The 20,623-nt window shown below is 39.8% G+C and overlaps 1 protein-coding gene across 1 annotated transcript in view; it reads left to right on the top strand.

Annotated features, from left to right (window-relative positions):
• Positions 1 to 20,623, top strand: part of cdkal1 (CDK5 regulatory subunit associated protein 1-like 1) — a 474,679-nt gene that overhangs the window by 202,055 nt on the left and 252,001 nt on the right. Inside the window, exons 6-7 of the mRNA XM_056257716.1 lie at positions 6,588 to 6,636; positions 12,756 to 12,876. Of these exons, the coding sequence (XP_056113691.1) occupies positions 6,588 to 6,636; positions 12,756 to 12,876 (170 nt within the window). The remainder of the gene's footprint in view (positions 1 to 6,587; positions 6,637 to 12,755; positions 12,877 to 20,623) is intronic.

Below are 20,623 nucleotides of genomic sequence, written 5' to 3' on the forward strand. Positions count from 1 at the left end.
ATTGTCATATTTCCTTGGTTTATTTCCTGAAAAGAACCAATTACATGTCTAATAGTTCTCCCTTTGTCAGAGAGCTTCTTAATTACCTTATAATCCTCCTAAAATGAGTTGAATATGGTTAAATGCAGTGTTTAATCTGCTGCCGTTTACCAATGTGACATTCTAGTATTGGAGATTAGAGGTTCATCATGCAGAGGAGCTTGATTTGAATCAGCTGTCAGTCAGAGTTATAATGAGGATTGAACACTGACAGCAGCTACTGACTGATCTGATATACGTGTTCACATCAACGCGCGCACGACAGACACATTTTGTTTTTGGTGTATGTTAATGCTTATAAAATTGCTAGTAAAAGCTCAAATGACATAAAATGAATGTAAAAGCTTAATTTCCAAATGAGCTCTGGTGTGTTTTCCTCCAACATAAGCTTCTGTTCATATCTGCTCATATGCTATACAACAGTTAGTTACAGTTCTCTAATCTGAAAGGTCGAGCAGTGTTCCGAGAGTGCTCACATAACTGCCCAACAGCACTTGGCCTTTCCACAGTTTGTATCACTCCGCTTGTCTATTTGTGTTAGTGTTAAGGCCTGTTCACACCACGGACGATAACTACAACCATAATGATTTAGTCCACACCACAACTATAATGATAACGACACAGAGGAAAAAATATCATTGGAATCACCTTCAGAACGATTTTTTTTCCAGCTGATGAACAATAAATTCAGAATCCATCCTGCTTTTGAGCTTGAGCACTTAAAGCAGCAGACGACAACACTACTTGGTTACTCACGTAACCTCAGTTCCCTGAGTTAGAGAACGAAGTATTGCGTAGCTATACGCAGTGGGAAAACTCCTTTTCCTCGATTTACTGAAACCTATATGTAAAATGCATTTGCAGCTGCACAGCTCGCCCATTGAGCGTCTTGCTCGCTCATAGGCTGTGCTGCAGCAACTGCACATCCAATGGCGCGGGCGCCTCTGATGGTGTGCTGCAACATGGTGTGCTGCAATGGCTGCCACATACACTTTGAGTGTGGACGGGGAGCGACCCGCGTCCAAAAGCAGGTCAAAGTCAATTTCTGCCCTGCCAAACACCTCCCATATTAGACTGATCGTCTGTGGGTTTAGGGACCACTCGCCGAAGGGAGTGTTGCCCCGTGAGAGCATATCTGCGCCCAAATTCTGGACGCCCGGGATATGTGCTGCCTCAAAGAGCTCAGATTGGTCTGTGCCCATAAGAAGAGATCTCTCGCCATAGCATGCAGGTCGCCTGACCTGACGCCCCCCTGGCGATTTATGTAGGCCACTACTGACATGTTGTCCGTGCGGACTAAGACGTGATGACCCCTGAGGTTCGACAGAAATGCCTTCAGGGCCAAACCAACTGCTTTCATTTCCAGACAGTTGATGTGTAAGCTCTGCTCCGTGCTCGACCACAGGCCGGATGCAGGCGCACCCTCGTGTATCGCGCTCTGGTGTGAGCCGCGCTCTCATCGTCACCGAGTCTAAAACTATGCCCAGAAATATCGCAGTCTGGCTGGGGGACAGTTTGCTCTTTAAAACATTGATCGTGAGACCTAGGCATTTTAAATGGCCGAGAATCAAATCCCTGTGAGCTATTAGTTCGCCTCTCGACTGTGCCACACCACAACTATAATGATAACGACACAGAGGAAAAAATATCATTGGAATCACCTTCAGAACATTTTTTTTTTCCAGCTGATGAACAATAAAATCAGAATCCATCCTGCTTTAAAGAGCTTGAGCACTTAAAGCAGCAGACGACAAAACTACTTGGTTACTCACGTAACCTCAGTTCCCTGAGTTAGGGAACAAAGTATTGCGTAGCTATACGCAGTGGGAAAACTGAGTGCTCGCGCACTCTGAACAAGGATGCCAGCGTTCGCACTGAGAGCGCGCGCTCTGGTGTGAGCCGCGCTCTCATCGTCACCGAGTCTAAAACTATGCCCTGTAGGGCTGTGTATCACCAACAATGTCACGATACGATACACATCACGATACTAAAGCCACGATACGATACGTATCACGATATGGATCAATTTGGAATTTAAATTTATTTTGAGCTGAGTTTAGTAACAGTGTTATATCAGTTGTGATAACTGAAAAACAATTTAGTTTTTGTCATAAAAAAACAATGAGTTAAATAAATAAAAATGCTTAGAATGGCTCTTTCTTCTGCTTTTAAAGTCTGCCTCAATAACTGAAATGACAATTATAGTGACACTGAAGTGACACTGAAGCATCTGAACTGCTCTACACTGCCTGTCTACACTGCTCAATGACTAAACAAAACTTAAAACATTCCATAAAAGCAAAAACAGTAACAACTTAACTTTAACTTAGTTTTCTCAAACTCTTTTAAACACCTAGTATTTAACAATTTGCTCTTAAGTTTTGAAATGTGCACCAAACAAAGTCATTTCTTCTATGTTGAAATCATTTTAAATGATTACATTTTCAGAATTTTATGCAGAAACAACAATTTATTGACATGCTCAGGGTTAAGAGAGTGACAGCAGAATATCTCGTTTAACTTCATCATACAACCGCGAATTGCCATTTCTGTTAAAAAATGTTTGTGCTTATTTAAGACAACCAACTGTGCTTAGAGGATACTTACCAAGACCGAAATTTTTGACATAATTTTGCGTGTTTTAGTCTGTTAAACCGATATAATCTTGCGAGCTGTATGTGAGGCGGCTTTACTCTAGTCTATGTATGCACGCAGAGAAAACCAACTGTCAGAGAGCGCGCAAGTACTGAATAGTTTAAAATCGTTTGAAAACTGTTAAGACTTAAAGACGCGCAAATGGTAAACTTTAGTCACGATGCAATGCTGGCCCGATTAAGCAAGTGAACATTCCGTCATGTCCCGACTCCTAAACGCGAGCGTGTAGTTTCGCCGGCTGCAGCGGTTGACGCTTGCCTTGAGCAGCCGTTTTGAGAGACGAGAGAGAGAGGATGCAGCACCATTGAACTCGCAGCACGTTTTAAAACTGCTGATTTGATTTTATAATCTGTGTGGATTCATTTACTAATACAACCTACATGCTAAAGTGAATCAATGTTTGCGGGAATTTCCCGCATTATAAGTGGGAGAGCTGCGGGAATGATTAAAATTATGTGCAATACCCGCGCCGAAATTCGAGCCCTGAATTGGCTACATTCAAAAGCACAACAGTATCGATACGGCAGCTGCTGTATCGATACGCGCATCGCCAGGAGTTGTATCGATATTCTGAGCACAGCCCTAATGCCCAGAAAGATTGCACTCTGGCTGGGGGACAGTTTGCTCTTTGAAACATGATCGTGAGACCTAGGCATTTTAAATGGCCGAGAATCAAATCCCTTTGAGCTATTAGTTCGCCTCTCGACTGCGCTAGCACCAGCCAGTCGTCGAGGTAATTCAGCACGCGCACTCCTCTCTGTCTCAGAGGAGAGAGTGCTGCATCCACACACTTCGTGAATGTGCGGGGTGCCAAAGACAGACCGAATGGCAGAACTGTGTATTGATAAGCCTGTCCCTCGAAGGCGAATCTCAAGAATGGCCTGTGACAATGGTTTATTTGAATGTGAAAGTAAGCATCTTTCAGATCCATTGTAACAAACCAATCCCCCAGGCGAATTTGCGCAAGGATATGTTTGATAGTTAACATTTTGAAGGGCCGTCGCATGAGAGCCTTGTTCAAAGGTCTCAAATCTAGTATGGGTCTGAGACCGCTGTCTTTTTTCAGAATTAGAGAATAACGGCTGTAAAAACCCGCTTGTTTTAGCGCAGGGGGGACTAATTCTATCGCCCCTTTTGCTAATAAATTCTGCACTTGACCCACGTCGCTTATCACCGAGGTCTCGATAACCGCCTGAAACTTTGGGGGTCTGCGAGCGAATTGGAACGAGTAGCCTCGCTTTATAATGTTTATGACCCGATGAGCTGATCTCCTTCAAACAGGACCGGAGAAGATCGAGCAGGAGTGAAGCACGCGGGGACGTGGCCGGCGTGCGATCACAAACATCCATGCTCTCGGGCTGCCGTTGGCTGCGGCGCTTCTTCCTCGGCTGAAGTAGGGCCGCGAGAGGAGGCGCGGGTGAAGCGGCGTCTTCGTCCCGGGCGAGAGCTAACCGAGTCTGCAGCGAGGAGATGGGCATGCTCTCACAGGCCGCGCATCCGCCGGAGGAGAAAGCATTCTCCGCGTGGTCGAGTCCCAGGCATGAAACGCAGCTAGCGTGGTGATCGGCCTCGTGCAGCTTGTGTGCGCACGTGGCGCAGGTTTTCACACGAGGCATTTGAAACAACGCCTCGCGTGTAGCAACAGTAAAAGGATATCGCCGGATAGCCACAGGTGAGACGGCGTCAGGAGACACACGGCTGAGAAGGCGTAATCTGCTGAAATAGTAGCTCACTCTGGCTGAAAGGTTTGTTCGACGGCGAAGGCTCAGTAAACAGTCAGAGATGTGTAGTTTGTCGCTGAAGGAGTAAAATCTGCTATAATGGCGAATTCAGGGACTAATATAGGCTGAGGCCTCGCCCCTATGACGGGCTCTGACCCGCGCCATTGGATGTGCAGTTGCTGCAGCACAGCCCAATGAGCGAGCTAGATGCTCAATGGGCGAGCTGTGCAGCTGCAAATGTGTTTTACATATAGGTTACAGTAAATCGAGGGAAAGGAGTTTTCCCACTGCGTATAGCTACGCAATACAAAGTGACCGTTCGAAAGGGAACTGCAGCACATGCTTATAATGAATAGAACACTATCATGCGCTGGTGTGGACGCTAATATAGTTATCGTTATGGTTATTTTTCTTGGTGTGAACGGGCCTAAAGTGGTTGGAATTTTAGGGCCTTTTTACATTTGGTCACTTCATGCGTTTTTGCTGATCAGATAGCTATCTGATCCTGAAAAGACCCGTTGTAAATGCCCTCCAAAAAGCCTTCGAGATGAATTTTAATCCGATCACTCAAACCATTTCAGGAGGTGGTTTGAGACACATTCTAAACGAAACTGGACAAGTGTAAATGCATCTGGTTATTGAAACCACATACGCAAATTTTACTCCTCCCAAAATGGTAAAAATTAAAAAATAAACGTGTGAGCGTTTTATAGCCTATATAACTGTTTTAGCCAGATATGCCACAGCATCACCACAGATGAGTAGAGTTTTACTTCTGAAAGCCAACTCACAAACTGCCGCAAATAAAACTGAAAGTAAGTCTCAGGCGTTCAACACATAATCATCTTAGTTAAAAGTAGTGAGACTTAAAGGAACACTCCGACTTTTTGGGACTTTAGCCTATTCACCTTATCCCCCAGAGTTAGAAAAGTCCATACATACCCTTTTCATCTCCGTGCGTGCTATAAGTCTGTTTGACGCACCCACCGCTAGCCTAGCTTAGCACAAAGACTGGATGTAAATGGTTGCAGCTAGCATACTAATCCAAATAAGTGACAAAATAGCGCAAACATTTTCCTATTTACATGTTGTGATTTGTATAGTCACAGAGTGTACAAAAAAACAAAGTCACATGTGAGACAGACATATTTTAACCGTATAAATACTGGGAACTATATTCTCTGAAGGCGACTATATTCTCTGAAGGCGAAGCACTGCTACTTGGGCGGAGTGATAACCGCAGCACCTGAGACGCGCTCTGCTCCTCACCACGGCGCGTCTCAGGTGCTGCGGTTATCACTCCGCCCAAGTAGCAGTGCTTCGCCTTCAGAGAATATAGTTCCCAGTATTTATACGGTTAAAATATGTCTGTGTCTCATGTGACTTTGTTTTTTGTACACTCTGTGACTATACAAATCACAACATGTAAATAGGAAAATGTTTGCGTTATGTTGTCACTTATTTGGATTAGTATGCTAGCTGCAACCATTTACATCCAGTCTTTGTGCTAACCTAGGCTAGCGGTGGGTGCGTCAGATAGAGTTACAGCACGCACGGAGATGAAAAAGGTATGTATGGACTTATCTAACTCTGGGGGATAAGGTGAATTGGCTAAAGTTTCAAAAAGTCGGAGTGTTCCTTTAATCATCTTACCGGTGCTGATGTCGCTCACCTATTGTGATCTTTCATCTTGAAATTAGCTGATAATAAATAAAATGCAGCTCATATCTGTTGCTTTCATTGACATGAATTTGCATATAACACGAAAATTGAACATCGCATATATATTTGTTTTGTGTAAATAGACACGTGTGCGGCCAAGTGTAAATAAAACCGCTTTAAACAGTAGGAGAACAGATAGCTATCCGATCAGTAAAAACACATACAGTAACAAGGTGTAAACAGGCCCTTACACTGACTCTTTCTGCAGTTACATAGTTACACCAGTAGGTGGACCAGCTCTTACTGTCTTAATGTGTGAGTCATTGAATCATTCAACGGATTCATTCAAAAACACTTATTCACTCAAGAGCAAAACAAGTGACTGTTTTTGAGTCATTGAATCACTCATTTAAATTGCCTGTTAAACAATAAGTTTACCGGTCAAATTTACATTGAATATGTGCAGATGACAGTCTGATGTTCTCATAATGTCTCTATTTCTCTCTATAGGTTCAGCAGATTGATAGAGTGGTGGAGGTTGTGGACGAGGCTGTCAAAGGTTAGTCTCTCTCTCACACACACACACTCCCACCCTGTCTTTCTGTCTATGTGAAGGTATCTGTCTCACTGCTGTGTGTTTGCAGCAGGTCTCTTATTTCACCTGTCGCATGCTCACGGTTCATGTTGACAGATTTGGTAAAACAGTGTTTCTCGTCTCTCTCTGAAAAGCTTATCATATGCGTTTTATTTGACCTTTTTTGGTGATGAACTAGTTTAGTGTTAAAAAAAAAATCTCAAATGGATTGTTCTTCATGAAAGGATGCTTGAATGAGTAACAAATTCAAATGTACAAATGGCTGATGTATTCTATCCTGCCGCTGCACAATGACTGAAATATTTCGACACTGTTTCTAAAAGTAACACAGCAATGGAAGACGTTTCAATGGTATAATCAACACATGAACATGGTTTGTGAACATGGTAAAATCATTGTCGTGCACAGCACTAGCATTGTTGCAATGGCATTGTTATAATATATATATATATATATATATATATATATATATATATGTGTGTGTGTGTGTGTAAATGCATGTGTGAAGTGCTTGACTGTAGGTCTTCAGGTGTTCATGTAGTGAGTCGCAGTGACCTTTGCAACTCCTCTGATCATTGTTTGTTGGGCGTTCATCACACAATGTAACTCGCTCTTTTGTTTTTGCCAGTGCTTTATGGCTTAGCAGTCCAAAAAATCCTAAACTCATAACTGTGCCATCTTTCTGCAGCTGTTCTCCTGCTACCTTTCACCTCTCAGCTTCTGAAGATGTCTTCATATCAATTCAATATCAAATATTGTGTAATATTTGTACAATTTAAAATAACCGTTTTCTATTTGAATATATTTTAAAATGCAATTTATTTCTGTGTTGATAAAGCTGATTTTTCAGCATCATTACTTCAGTCTTCAGAGTCACATGATCCTGCAGAAATCATTCTAATATGATGATTTGATGCCCAATTTTTTTTTTTTTCAGGATTATTTGATGAATAGAAAGTTCAAAAGAACAGCATTTATCTGAAATGGAAAGCTTTTGTAACATTATCACTACCGTTCAACATTTTTTTTTTAATTTGCAAAGATTTCAAACAAACTTCTTTCATGTTGTCATTATAGGGTATTATTTGTAGAATTTTGAGGAAAATAATGAATTTAATCCATTTTGAAATAAGGCTGTAAACATAACAAAATGTAGAAAAAGTGAAGCGCTGTGAATACTTTCCGGATGCACTATTATTTGGTGAATGGGTATCTTCTGACTTCAAATGACAAAAATATGAAACGTCCAAAATGATTAATATCCCAGATCTTATCGCAAAATTCTCAGGAAATGCTATCTTATACACCTGTTTGCTAGTCAGTTTCTGGTCAATTGCAAGTCATGGCTTAAACTTAACTGGGTTTCGCATTGTGGACGATCACAAGAAAGGGGAAGTCTACAGAGGTATTTCCAATTTTTTTTTAAGTTCCAGTGGCCACTGTGCAAAGCATTATTAGAAAGTTCAAGGAGTTTCACAAAAAAAGTTAGGAAGACCAGACGTGTAGGAAGCCACAAGTGACCCCTGCGCTGGCAAGACTGGTAGTGCGGGAGGCTAAGAATCCAAGGATGACCAGCAAAGCCATCCTGAATAATCTGAGTAATGCTGGTACCAACATTTCAAGGTAGACTGTCCAATAGACAATGCACAAGGCTGGCCTTCATGGACACAGTCCAAGGAGGACTCCACTTCTTCTGAGTTGTTTGGACAGTATGGATGTGGCTTTTGTTTGGAGAAAAAGTAAGCATTCAACCCCAAGAACTCCATCCCCACGGCCAAGCATGGGGGTGGGAACATAAAGCTTTGGGGGTGTTTTTCAGCCAATGGGCCAGGCAACCTTGTAAAAGTACTGTAAATTGCATCATGAAGAAAGACTACATTAAGATTCTGGAGCAAAACATCAGACAGTCTGCAGAAAAACTTGGCATGGGGATGCAGTAGACCTTCCAACAAAATAACGATCCAAAACACTCAGTGGTCAAGAAATGGTTGGCAGAGAACAATAATACGTTTTGGATTGGCCAAGCCAGAGTCCAGACCTGAATCCAATTGAGAATTTGTGGAGAGAACTGAAGACCTGGGTGGTGGCAAGAATGTCTTCCAACCTCAAGGACCCAGAGATCTACTGTATGCAAAAGAGGAGTGGTCCAAATCCCAGTGGAAATGTGCAAAAAAAAAAAGGTCACCAATAAAAAAAAAAAAAAAATTGACAACTGAGATGAAAAATAAAGGCTTTGCCATTGATTATTGAGAAAGGGTATGAATAATTGTGGACATGGAATGTTTTGTCAAAATGTAAAAAAAAAAAAAAAGAAGAAAAAAAGAAGCTTCTTCATTTATATCTTTACCACAATGTCTTAATTTCTTTTGTCACCTTTTTGTGTAATTTCCAGCCAGAAGATGCCTATTTGTCAAAAACCATACTAATTTGGCCTGGTTATGAATAATTTTGGGCTTAAATTTACATAGATATATACTGTATACAGTATATGCCTCATTAGCAGCTCTTTCTTTGGGCATTATATGCAAGCCGTCCGCCTTATTGGAACGGTCAATGCCGGTATGTCAACACTCGAGAGCAAGTTGACTGTGCCTCTGCAACCGTAGAGTATGAATATCTATATTTGCAATAGACTTCAGCAGAAGATTTTGCTAATCCAACACAATACAACAAGACAACGATGTTTTCTAACGTGACATTAAAATGTTACCATAGTTTAAAAGCCTGTATTATTGAATTCATACATATAAAACCACAAACCCAACACATTTTTTGTGCCAACATTGTTGGAGGCTTGCTGTACATTTAAATGTACATTTAATCATTTAGCAGATGTTTTTATCCAAAGTGACTTACAAATGAAGTGAGCAATATAATCAGTCAAATCAACAATAGGGCAACAATATGCAAATGCCGTGACCAGTCTCAGCTAGACCAGCGTAGCAAGGATTTTTATAGAATAGTAAGTGTTAGTATTATTGAGTCAAATGTTTGCGATAGATATGAGTCTTTTGTGCGTCCTTAAGGACATTTTACTAGTTTTATGCTGTCGTATGGTCATGTTACAACTTTCCCCACCTATGGGGCATATTGTCACATTTCACTTAAATTCTTTCGGGGTAAATAAAGAAGTATACACTGTATCAATGAAACAAGACCACTTAACTGTGAGCATTAGGATGAGCTGACCACTGCTCTGCCTGTCCATTTGTCCAAACGACAGCAGCTTGAAAGAAGAAACGGCCCTTACCCCACAGAGACTGTCATTTAGCAGACACTTTTATCCAAAGCGACTTACAAATGAGGAATACAGCAAGCGAGTCATCATGAAAAGGCAAACAACGCAAGCAGTGCTCAAAATACAAAGTTTCAGACATTGCTTAGAGTAGCATAAGCCAGACAAGGAAGGGATGCAAGGAAAAGGAAATCTTTTTTTATATATATTTTTTTTTTATGAGGTTAAGTGGTCACGGGAAAAAGATGAGTTTTCAGCTGTCTTTTGAATGTTGTCAGGGATTCTGCATTCCGGATGAGGGTGGGGAGATCATTCCATAGAGGTTTAATTGCACATGATGGAAGTTGATCGAGCTGTCTTTGCGATGTTGTCTTTGAAGGTCACTTTGAAGCGAGAGAGAAATATAGCAGGAGGATATTTTAGAGGAGGAACAGATCCACATCAGCAGCCTCAGTGCTCATTAGTGTTGCTCAGGATTGTTCATTCACTGCATGACTACTTTTGAAGGGAAGGTGTGTGTTGCCTTGAGCACTTGTCAATGTGGAAGTAGTCATGCTACGCTACTTTTATCATACTTTGAATGAGTAGCTGCTCACACATTTAAAGTGTTGCTCAAATCCTAGTGCACTGCCTAGTGCACTGCAAATCCTACACAGCCTAGTAGTTCAAATCCTAGTGCACTGCAAATCCTACACAGCTGTCCTTCACAGTGAACGCAATCCCAGAATGCACTGATATAAGCTCAGTGTAATGAATCAGGTCTGCTGTCACAGCAGCAGTAGAAAACGGGACCTTTGATTGTCATTTCCATCCTGATGTGCTCTTTCAATGTGAAAAAGAGACACTGTGCTCTTGAAATCTGCTCATCATTTTGTTGCAAACTTGGTGAAATATTTATCCAAGATTACAGAGTAATGTTCTATTTCAGGATTTAATGAAATATATTTATGCACATTAGTTATCTAATTTAAAATAGCTCATACAAATGTAGAGTAAATGTGATAATGCATTATGCTTAGAGTGTAAACATGTTAACATCAAACTCCATTTAAATGAATTGAGTATCTAGTATACTTCAAGCGATGAAATTTGTCAGTTGTAAAAGCTAAAAAAAAAAACAATCAAAGCTATTACTGTGGATTAATATAGTTCACATTAAATACACATTATATACCACTATTCATCATAGCAGCCATAACTGAAGTCAGTCTTTATTCTGGTATTGTGCTAGTCTGGTTGTTTTCTATATATGCAGCTGCTTCAAATCATTTGTGTCATATATTTCCCCAGATGACAGAAATGAGAAATATTATATTATATTATATTATATTATATTATATTATATTATATTATATTATATTATATTATATTATATTATATTATATTATATTATATTATATTATATTATTTTATTTTATTTTATATTATACCTGGGATAAACCATCTCAGTCAGGGGACCAGTTCTGCTCTGGCCAAACAAACGGACATGGTGTGATTGTGATTCCAGGCTGCATCACAAATCAGATTGTAGATTAATTTTATGAGAATGTCATGGCTCTCTGTTTTGGAGCAAAGCAAACATTTCTCTATATTCTTATCAGAGCATGAAAAAAAAATTGTTTCTAAAGTTATTCATAAGTTGTAACAATGTCTCAAGAGCTTTTTTGTTTCTCATTTCACTCTTAATATACCTGGACGTTCTGTTCAGCTCCTGTGTGATGTTGTTGAGAGTATAGCATAATATCATACTTTTTACTCCTCTACATTTCATAAAAACATGTCATTCCTCGTTATTTAGAACTGAAGAAATCCACTTTGAGACACGATAGCAGTGTTACAACTCACTGATTCAAATGATCCGTCCGAGCAAGTTTGAACGGTCAGAGTTATGTAGGCTACTGTACAGTATTGTACAGCTGGCTTGCATTTGGGCTGTCAAATAAAATTTTTATTAAAACAAAAACATGGACCGAGCGTTCCATATTCAGAAATAAACGGTTACACAGCGATCTAAGCGATCTTTACACAGCTCACTGCGTGTGTGAGTGAAAAATATTTCAAATGAACATTATATCCCACATTACAAGCGCAGAACTTATGGTAAAATTATGTAAAATACTCAATTGTTAGACAAAATTAACTCCCTGAAAATATAATATACTCCGATACTTGGTTTGTGTATCGATATAACATCGCCACGCAAAATATCGCAACACTATGCTTTATTGAATTTATAATTAATAATTATCAAAATTAATATTAAATGCTTGTTGTAGCCCTAATCGTGAGCCATCAGAATGCTTGAGAATTGTTGTGTGAATAAAGCGATTGCCCATGTTGTGGACTGTGATTCGGGACCATGTCCAGCTGGTTGGCTCCTGTGAGCGTGCGCCGCGGTTCAGAGAGCTCTCGGTCTCTCCTCATTGTTACTGCTGCCGCCAGAGGAATCTGAGTTAATTTCCATGATGTTATGCTTTTTGAAGGTGTGTGTGAACATCTGGAGGGTTGAGCTCAGGGTTTCTCATTGTTCTTTTGCTCTAAACTATAAGGAATCAGGATAATTCATGGCCACGTCTCATCTTCTCCGTCCGCTCCTTTTCTCTCTCTCGTCCTTATGCTCTCGGCTCAGTCAACATGCAGCAGACGCTCTCCCTCATGGCTTGAACAGCTATAGGCGTTCTGGGGAAATGACAGCTCGCGGCCTGTCTCTTGTGGCCTAAAGTTAATGTGTGATTATGTTGGAATGGAACACAATCCTTTATTCTCTTTGGCATCAATCTGTATTCATGGCTTGCGGCATGATGATTCTGTGCCATTGCTTGTGTGTGACGCTGTGTTTGTGTTCAAGGTCACTCTGTGCGTCTGCTGGGTCAGAAGAAGGAGAAAGGGAAACGACTGGGAGGAGCGCGGCTGGATTTGCCCAAGATCAGAAAGAACCCGCTGATTGAAATAATTTCCATCAATACAGGGTAAGCTGTGTGCCGTACAAACATTCATGAACAATTCACAGTCATCAGAGGATTATGTTTTCAGCTGAATGATCACATTGACGTAGCGTGTGTTTGTAACTAATTAACCACATTTTGGGGACAAATTTGTACCCATAAGTGAGCTAAACCTTTCAAAATCTAAAAAAAAAACGTCCCTCATTTGTAAAAACAGTATAAAAATGAATTCCTGTTGATGTTTGGTGTAATGATAGTATGAAGCCATCAACACTTACTGCTGGATTATAGATGCAATGTTTAAGCTGTTTCTTTCATTAAGAATGCGGCTCCTCGGGCACTGATGGTTCTTTGCTAATGCTGACTTTGGTCGCTGATATACAGCCTTGACTGATGTGGCTGAATCGAGAAGCGTTTTTATTCTTTCATCAGTACTGGAGCACAGTCCCACATCATATTTTGATGCTCTTTTTTTGATACTTTGATACAAATCACTTTACAGTGTGAGAAACTGCTTGTAATATATGTTTGCAGTGACATTTTTGCAAACATAGTTTGCAAAAATGTCACTGCAAACATATATTACAACTTAAAAGTATTTACTCTGCTCAGTTATACAGTAACTTAAATAAGCACAAGTCAACCTGCCATACCAAACAAGACCACAGGGGGATGCCAAAGGACTGCATATAGCTACTATACATTCCATTCCGATCCATTCAGAATTGTTAAACACACCAAAATGCAAATGAAAAATAAAAACATCCTGAATGTGTGGAGACTCAGCGATCTGAAGGCGGGTCGATGTCATCAGTGAACAGTTCCTCTGTCAGAACAAGCAATCATGTCTGTTTGGAGCGTCTGATGCCCATGTGTACATAAACACCACTGATCCTCACAAACTTCTCCAAAACACGCTTCCTCAGTGAGCATCAGTTATAAACACTCACAGTACAACTGTTTTCATGCAGAAATACATTTTTATAGCGATCAGTGAGCCGAGAACGCACATACACAGTTTGTTTGCGCATCAATAATAATGAACTCGTGCATGCCTAATGTACGACACCTGTCACTGTAATCATCTTACCTTTATTACAATCATCATCCATCAAAACTTTATTAGCTACACTGTTTTTTTTTATCCAACTGAGAGATGTAGTTTGCGTATACTATGTTCATGAAGCGGTTGGGTGTTTTGAGCTTCAGTTCAGTCTGTATTTCACACAGCACGATGAGAAACTGCTTGGGCTGCTCCGAAACAATAACAGAATACGTACAAGAGGGGCGGGGGTTTGTTAATTTTTAATTTAAAGTATTTATAATAAAATGTATTAATTAGATTAATACATTTAAATTAATTTTACGTTATCTCGTGTCCCCCCGGTTGAGAACCACTGCTATAGATTTACGTTTAAGGTTGGGAATTGTTCTAGAGTTAGTTACTTGTAATTATGCATAAGTTACTGTTATTACTATAGTAAGTACATGTAGTAACGTGTAACTAGGTCACCTTAAAATAAAATGTTACCGATTTCTATCTTATGAGATATCACTTTACAGTGTGAGAAACTGCTACAAATGATTCAGTGCATGATTCAATTGTCTGAATGAATCAAACTGAATCAAACAACTTTGACCAAGTAGTTCAAAAGAGTGATTTATTCATGAATTTGGCATCGCCTGTTCTGATTCTAAACAGCTGATGGAAATCACACGATATGTTTGCAGAAATATTATCAGGGAAAATGATTCTCAGGTCTGTATACTTGCTCCATTGTCAGGCAAATAATTTATCAGTAATGTTTTACTGGGGCACACTGGTATTTCACTGGGGCTCGTGCATCAGTGGTCTATCAATGCCCCTGGTTGAATACCAACATGATGTTCTGCTGATGGTGAAGCATGGAAGAGTGTGATCTCTGTTCTATTAGTGTCACCAAACAGAACTGCAAAAATGATGCCACCCTCCCTGTCTGCCATTGGTCGGATGAACAGGTAGTTCAGCATTGGTGTTATAATGTCATCCTAGAAAGTCATTAGGACTTTTCACACTTGAAGTAGTTAACCCTGGGTCATTCTAAACCCGGGTAAAGGGAATCCTGGGTTATCTTGCTTCACGTTTCACACTGGTCATAATTAACGTGGGGGTTAACAATTAATCCTGGGTATTCATAAGCTGACGTTTTACATTGTACATTCTAAACCCTGGGTTAACGTTCTTATTTGCATATTTGCGGTGTCGATGTCATTGATTGGATGAACGCAGCACGCGACCTGTTTACATAAAAGCTCTAGCCTCCTCGTATTGCCAACTGTACTATCGAGTTTATACTGAATGGAAATTTTGGAATATAAAGGTTAGAATTAAACTCTCTTCTTCATTCATATTGTTGTGTTTTCTGTCAGCATTTGACATTTTTTCTTCTCAAACGTTGAATTTACTGTTATACAACAGTGTTCATAGTTCCTACGAGTACGCGATTGGTTTTCTGTTGCTAAACATCCAGCGGTAACATTCTAACACTACGAGCACACTATGTAGCCAGTGCATCAGTATTACAATATCATGTCAGTGGCATTTGATGTAGTCAAAATTCTGCTTGCATATTTCAAGGGGTTATGGGTAATATTGACCCCAGAACATACACAGATACATAGTTTTACTGTAATTCTGCCACAAATAATGTCCATCTGGACGCCTCTAACACACTGTCATAACAGCATTGCTTAGTGGTTTTAGCACACAGTTATCCTGATCTTGTGTGTGATGTTTGACAGAGTTAGTTCACATTGACCATATGAGTTTTGCATAGCTGAACATGACCTTCAGTGAACTGACAGCCAGACCTGAGCTTTCAACACACCATAGACCATTTTGATGTATTCATCAGTGTCATATTGTTTGTCACTGACAGATTCTTAATCATTGACATCCAGGATGTCAGTGCTGCAGAAGAAACCTGAGCGCCGTCGGTCCCTCGTTTGCAGGCCCCCGAGGTCCATCGCTCTTAGCCGCGTCTGCCGCTTCTAATCTGCCTGTTTGTTCGACAGAATTCAACAAATTCCCCAGCATGACGGTGGCTTAATTAGAAACTCGTTGCTTAGTGCCAGTTAGAAGCAAATGAGATGCAAATGGTAACACCTCAAGACGCGGAGGAGAGTCATCCTGGCAGGAGAACATGCTGTTTGGGGACTTTGTGACTTTCTGCTGGGTTTTTCTGTACAGTGAAGTTTGTATATTACTGAGGACTTTCTCCTGAGGATTTTCTCAACAAATACTGTCGGAACAAAGTATAGCTGCTAGTTGTGTGTTTGAGGTCGTTTATTGAAGGAAATTAATTATCTTTCTCATACATATTGTCTTAAAGTGCTCTAGCCCTTCACTATAGCCTGATGTTAATTTAGGAGCAACCTCATGTGAGGATCCTGAGCTCTTCTCAAACGGCCTAAAAGGGATTGTTCACCCAAGAATTTACATTTTCATCAATCACTGCCATGTTGTTTCAAACCCATAAGATTTTGTTCATCTTCGAAACCCAAATGAAGATTTTAATAAAATCTGATTTCTGTCCCTCCATTGAAAGTCCATTCACCCAAAACTCTGATGCTTTAAAATGTTCATAAAGAGATTGTAAAATAAATCCATATGAATCGAGTGGTTTTGTCCAAGTCTTCTGAAGAGACACTATCACTTTATATGATAAACAGATTTAATTTAGGCTTTTATTTGCATATAAACTTTTATCAATGGACATGCACAAAACAGACAGTTGAGACAGTTATGCCCCTCTGTGTTTTTTCTTTTCTTTTTTCAGTCTGCCATGGTACTGACTTTACAGCTGACTTTTACCTCACTGTTAACATGATACTGTCATCCGGAGGGGAAACACAAAAGTTTAGGGAAGCATTAGGCACAGGAGAGTTAACTACTAGTAGTAGCCATAACTACTACTAATACATATTTAAGTTCATGCAAATAAATCTGTGGCTCTGAGTCCAGCGCTCAGACACTCATGTTAAGCAGCATGTTTTCATGAGAGATTAGCTGTTCTCATTTTCTGTGTGGACGTGTGCCGTCTCTCCTCACCATATAAAATTGAGTTTATCATTGTGCTCATGAGATAATTATGGGTCATTGCTATGGTAACCAGACTAAAGACTGGCTATGATGTTTGAATAAATTCGGCATAAATGAAGAGCCGCTTCGGTCAGTCAGTCAGCCAGTCCAAACTGCAGTCCTGATAAGATATCTGACTCGACTGCTGATGGGACGAATGTGCATTTGAATATGAAGGCAAAACCAAGCTGTTACAACTGAAGATCTACATTTCACAAATCACAAAAAAAACCAGTAATAGTTTATATTATTCATATTTTTTCTGAGCCTCGATGTCACCAAACCCATAAACATTAGCACAGATCTAATGTATCTTTACCAAACATCTTATTTATCCAAACATCATAGCCTGTTTACATACACAATTTTTAATTAAACAAGACATTTTTTGTGACTGTTTATCTAACAGCTATGATGACAAATTGGCAGAGCGGAGTGTCTAGAGCAGGGCTTTTCAATTAGAGCGCAAAATTTCTCGGGGGAACACAAACGTTTTTGCGAGGGAACGCAAAAGTTATCTGGAGAACGCAAAACATTTGCGAGAGAACGCAAAAGCATTGCCAAATAATCTCATCTCATATTTTTTCCATTCATCATGTCCCTTTAGGGTCTCCGTAATTATACAAGCTCATAGCTATTGGTAATAATTATTATAATTATTATAAATTAAAATATTCAGACAGTGAGACTGACTTTGTATCCACAGGTAAAACCATTTTGGCTACTCACTACCATAGTCATATGCTATTATGTTAGTATGAATCTGTTATTAAAAACAAAACAAAAATACCAGTAGCCTAAACACAGCTCTGTTTAATAATTTGATGTCCGGGACCGGGAGTAAACTCAACTCCTTTGAGCTTGCGTTCCGTTATCCACTGGGCCGTGCTGTGTAGTTCTAACTATTGAAACAAGTGAAATTAGTGCTATTTATTCTCTCTATGTATACGGTCTGTTTGATTTACTGACGAGAAACCGTTTCAGGTGATTCAGTGACAGAGCGGTCCGAACAAATCTGAATAGTTTCAGACTGTTATGCAAGCGCGTTTGGCCAATTCACAGAAAAGAAAGAATCGACTCAAAAGAATTATTAATTCATGAATGATTGTAATCGCATGAGCACGTATAATACCTGCGGAAATATCTGCTTGGAAAATGTTTCTCAGATCAGTCAGAGCTCTCATGGTACGCACAGTGCATACATCTATCAAGCTACAGGTGCCAAATTTAGCCGCACCGCCAGGAAAAGAGGGGGAGGGAAATGGGGCTGCCCACGGGTCGCCAATTGAATAGCCCTGGTCTAGAGGGTAAAAGAAAAAAGTTTAAGAACAGTGGCTTTTCCAGCAGCCAAAACCATACACATATTTCACCTGGTCTTGACACAGAGAAGACATTCCAGGGCTTCCATCACAAGCTATAGAAGGGAGTCAAGTCTGTTAAAGGGGTCATAAACTGGATTATTGTATTATTTTATGTTTTCTGCAGGCCTTATGTGCCCTTATAATGTTATGATTTTTACATCGAAATTGTCATAATTTAAAAATAAAAGGCATTTATCCTACCCTGATTTTAGCCTCTGATTTGAACGCTCTGTTTGAAGGGGCTTGTCTGTGTGATACTTCAATGTAAATGCCCACTGCTGTGATTGACTGACATTTTTCCATATGAAATAGCCAGCATTACATGTGGAAATCTCTTGAATACTTTTACAAAGTTTTTACTATTACAGCTATGGAGATTAACGAATCATGAAAAGTATTGATTAAAGCATTATATGTAGATCTATTCCATCACATGAAAAGTTGCAGTGCTGAGCATTGAGCAGATGACAAGACAAGTCTGTTGATCGCTTGAATGAAGATACATTCATTGCACAGCAATTTCTGCGCTCTCACGTATGCTTTCCCCAAATAACAATGCAAATACAGTAAGTGCTTTGTTGTGCAGTGTAACAGCGTCATTGATTTCATAACAAGTTTTGGCAAGTGTCCAGATAAACTCACGCTGTGCAGCTTGGGCGATTGGAAATGGGAGCGTTCTTTAAATGCTTTCTGTATATAATTTAATCACAGTTTAAATAAGATTAATTTAATCCTACTAAAAGAAACTATGTGAGTTGATCTTTCACTGACTTGATTAACGGATGCATAAACGGTACTGAATGATTTTGAGAGAGAGATTATCTGTCTGAACTTGAATACACATCAGAAATCACTGATCACAGATCAGGCATTAGAATGATCATGGTTACTTTCGTGTTTGTGGTGTTGCTGGCAGATCCACATCATAAAAGTCTGTTTGCAAAGCTTGTGTCGAAATTGTGACTGATTTACCAAATAATTCACAGTGAAATGCACCGGATACAAACAATGCACTGCTGAGACATTCACATTGTTGAAAAAATAAACTACTTTCCTAACATTAGGATCGTTTGGAAGGTAATGGTATTGATCCTCTGTCGATCTTTACTAGTTTTCATGTCACTATTCTCTAACGCTCTAGTGGGCGGCGCCAAAGACACAGTGATGTAGACGCAGGCGTTGATATTCTTCTGCAAAGGCGGTCTTTCGCTGTCCTGTGACGTCACAAGTCTCCACTTTTGAGATCCTGTCATTTTCTGGCTTTGGTGTCAATAAAAATTTGTTTTGGAATAACAAGGAAGTTTTGGTAACGCTTCCTTTTACAGTCCTGTTACCCATGTACTTACTATGTACTTATTATAGTAATTATAATTACTGGTACTAACCCTGAACCTACCCCTAACCTAACCCATGTACTTACCTTATATTAGCCAGTACTTTCTAGGTAAGTACACTGTAAGTACACGTAAGTACTGTACTGTAAAAGGAAGCGTTACCGAAGTTTTGAGTTTTGAAAAACGTACAGGGTATTTTTATAGTATAACGAACTCTTAACTGTCAAAAGATCAAGGAAAATTTGAATTCTCAGTTCATGACCCCTTTAAAATGGCTTCATTCAAGTTAATTAAGAAGAGGTGTCTATCAAGTCCCATGTTACCTGCCTTTCTCAGCAGTGCAACTGCAGTCTCTGAGAATCCTGACTATAGTGAATCCATCAAAACTAACTTTAGCTGGACAATAACTTTATCCTAATGCTGTTGTAAAGCCTAAACAATCTGTTACGGTAATTTCTATTATAACTGTAAAACAATCCATACTGTTAAAAGTGCTTTATAAATGGTGACTTGATTTGACTTGACTATAGATATAAGTCTAGATTTGATATCTACTAGACCTTGTCCCCCTTCTTACACTGGCAAAAATAGGACAGCTGATCGAACCAAATGCTGCATGTCCTAACTAAAAAAATGTCACCAAGGTTCCTTTGAATTTCTTGATTTAGTCCAGCAGGTGGCTGTTACACAATAAATCTGTGCCACAAAGCAGAAGCTACCAAGTTATTAGCAACTGAAACTCTCCCCCTGTAGGACACCTGGGGTAGCAGCTAGGTCCATCTAGACAATTGGGTGCACACTCTCTCCAAAACTCCCTCCCTATTTTGTTTTTGAAACTACAGTACAAGCAGTAACTGTTATCTTAAAATGTTCGAGGCCTTGTGGGTATCGGGTATAAACCATTTATAGTTCTCAGAGTTCTCTGAATTATTAAATGTAGATAGATCTCGAGGCTG

Source organism: Rhinichthys klamathensis, unplaced genomic scaffold, assembly GCF_029890125.1.
Source record: "Rhinichthys klamathensis goyatoka isolate OS25496 unplaced genomic scaffold, OSU_Roscu_1.1 h1tg000006l_1, whole genome shotgun sequence".
Taxonomy (NCBI): domain Eukaryota; kingdom Metazoa; phylum Chordata; class Actinopteri; order Cypriniformes; family Leuciscidae; genus Rhinichthys; species Rhinichthys klamathensis.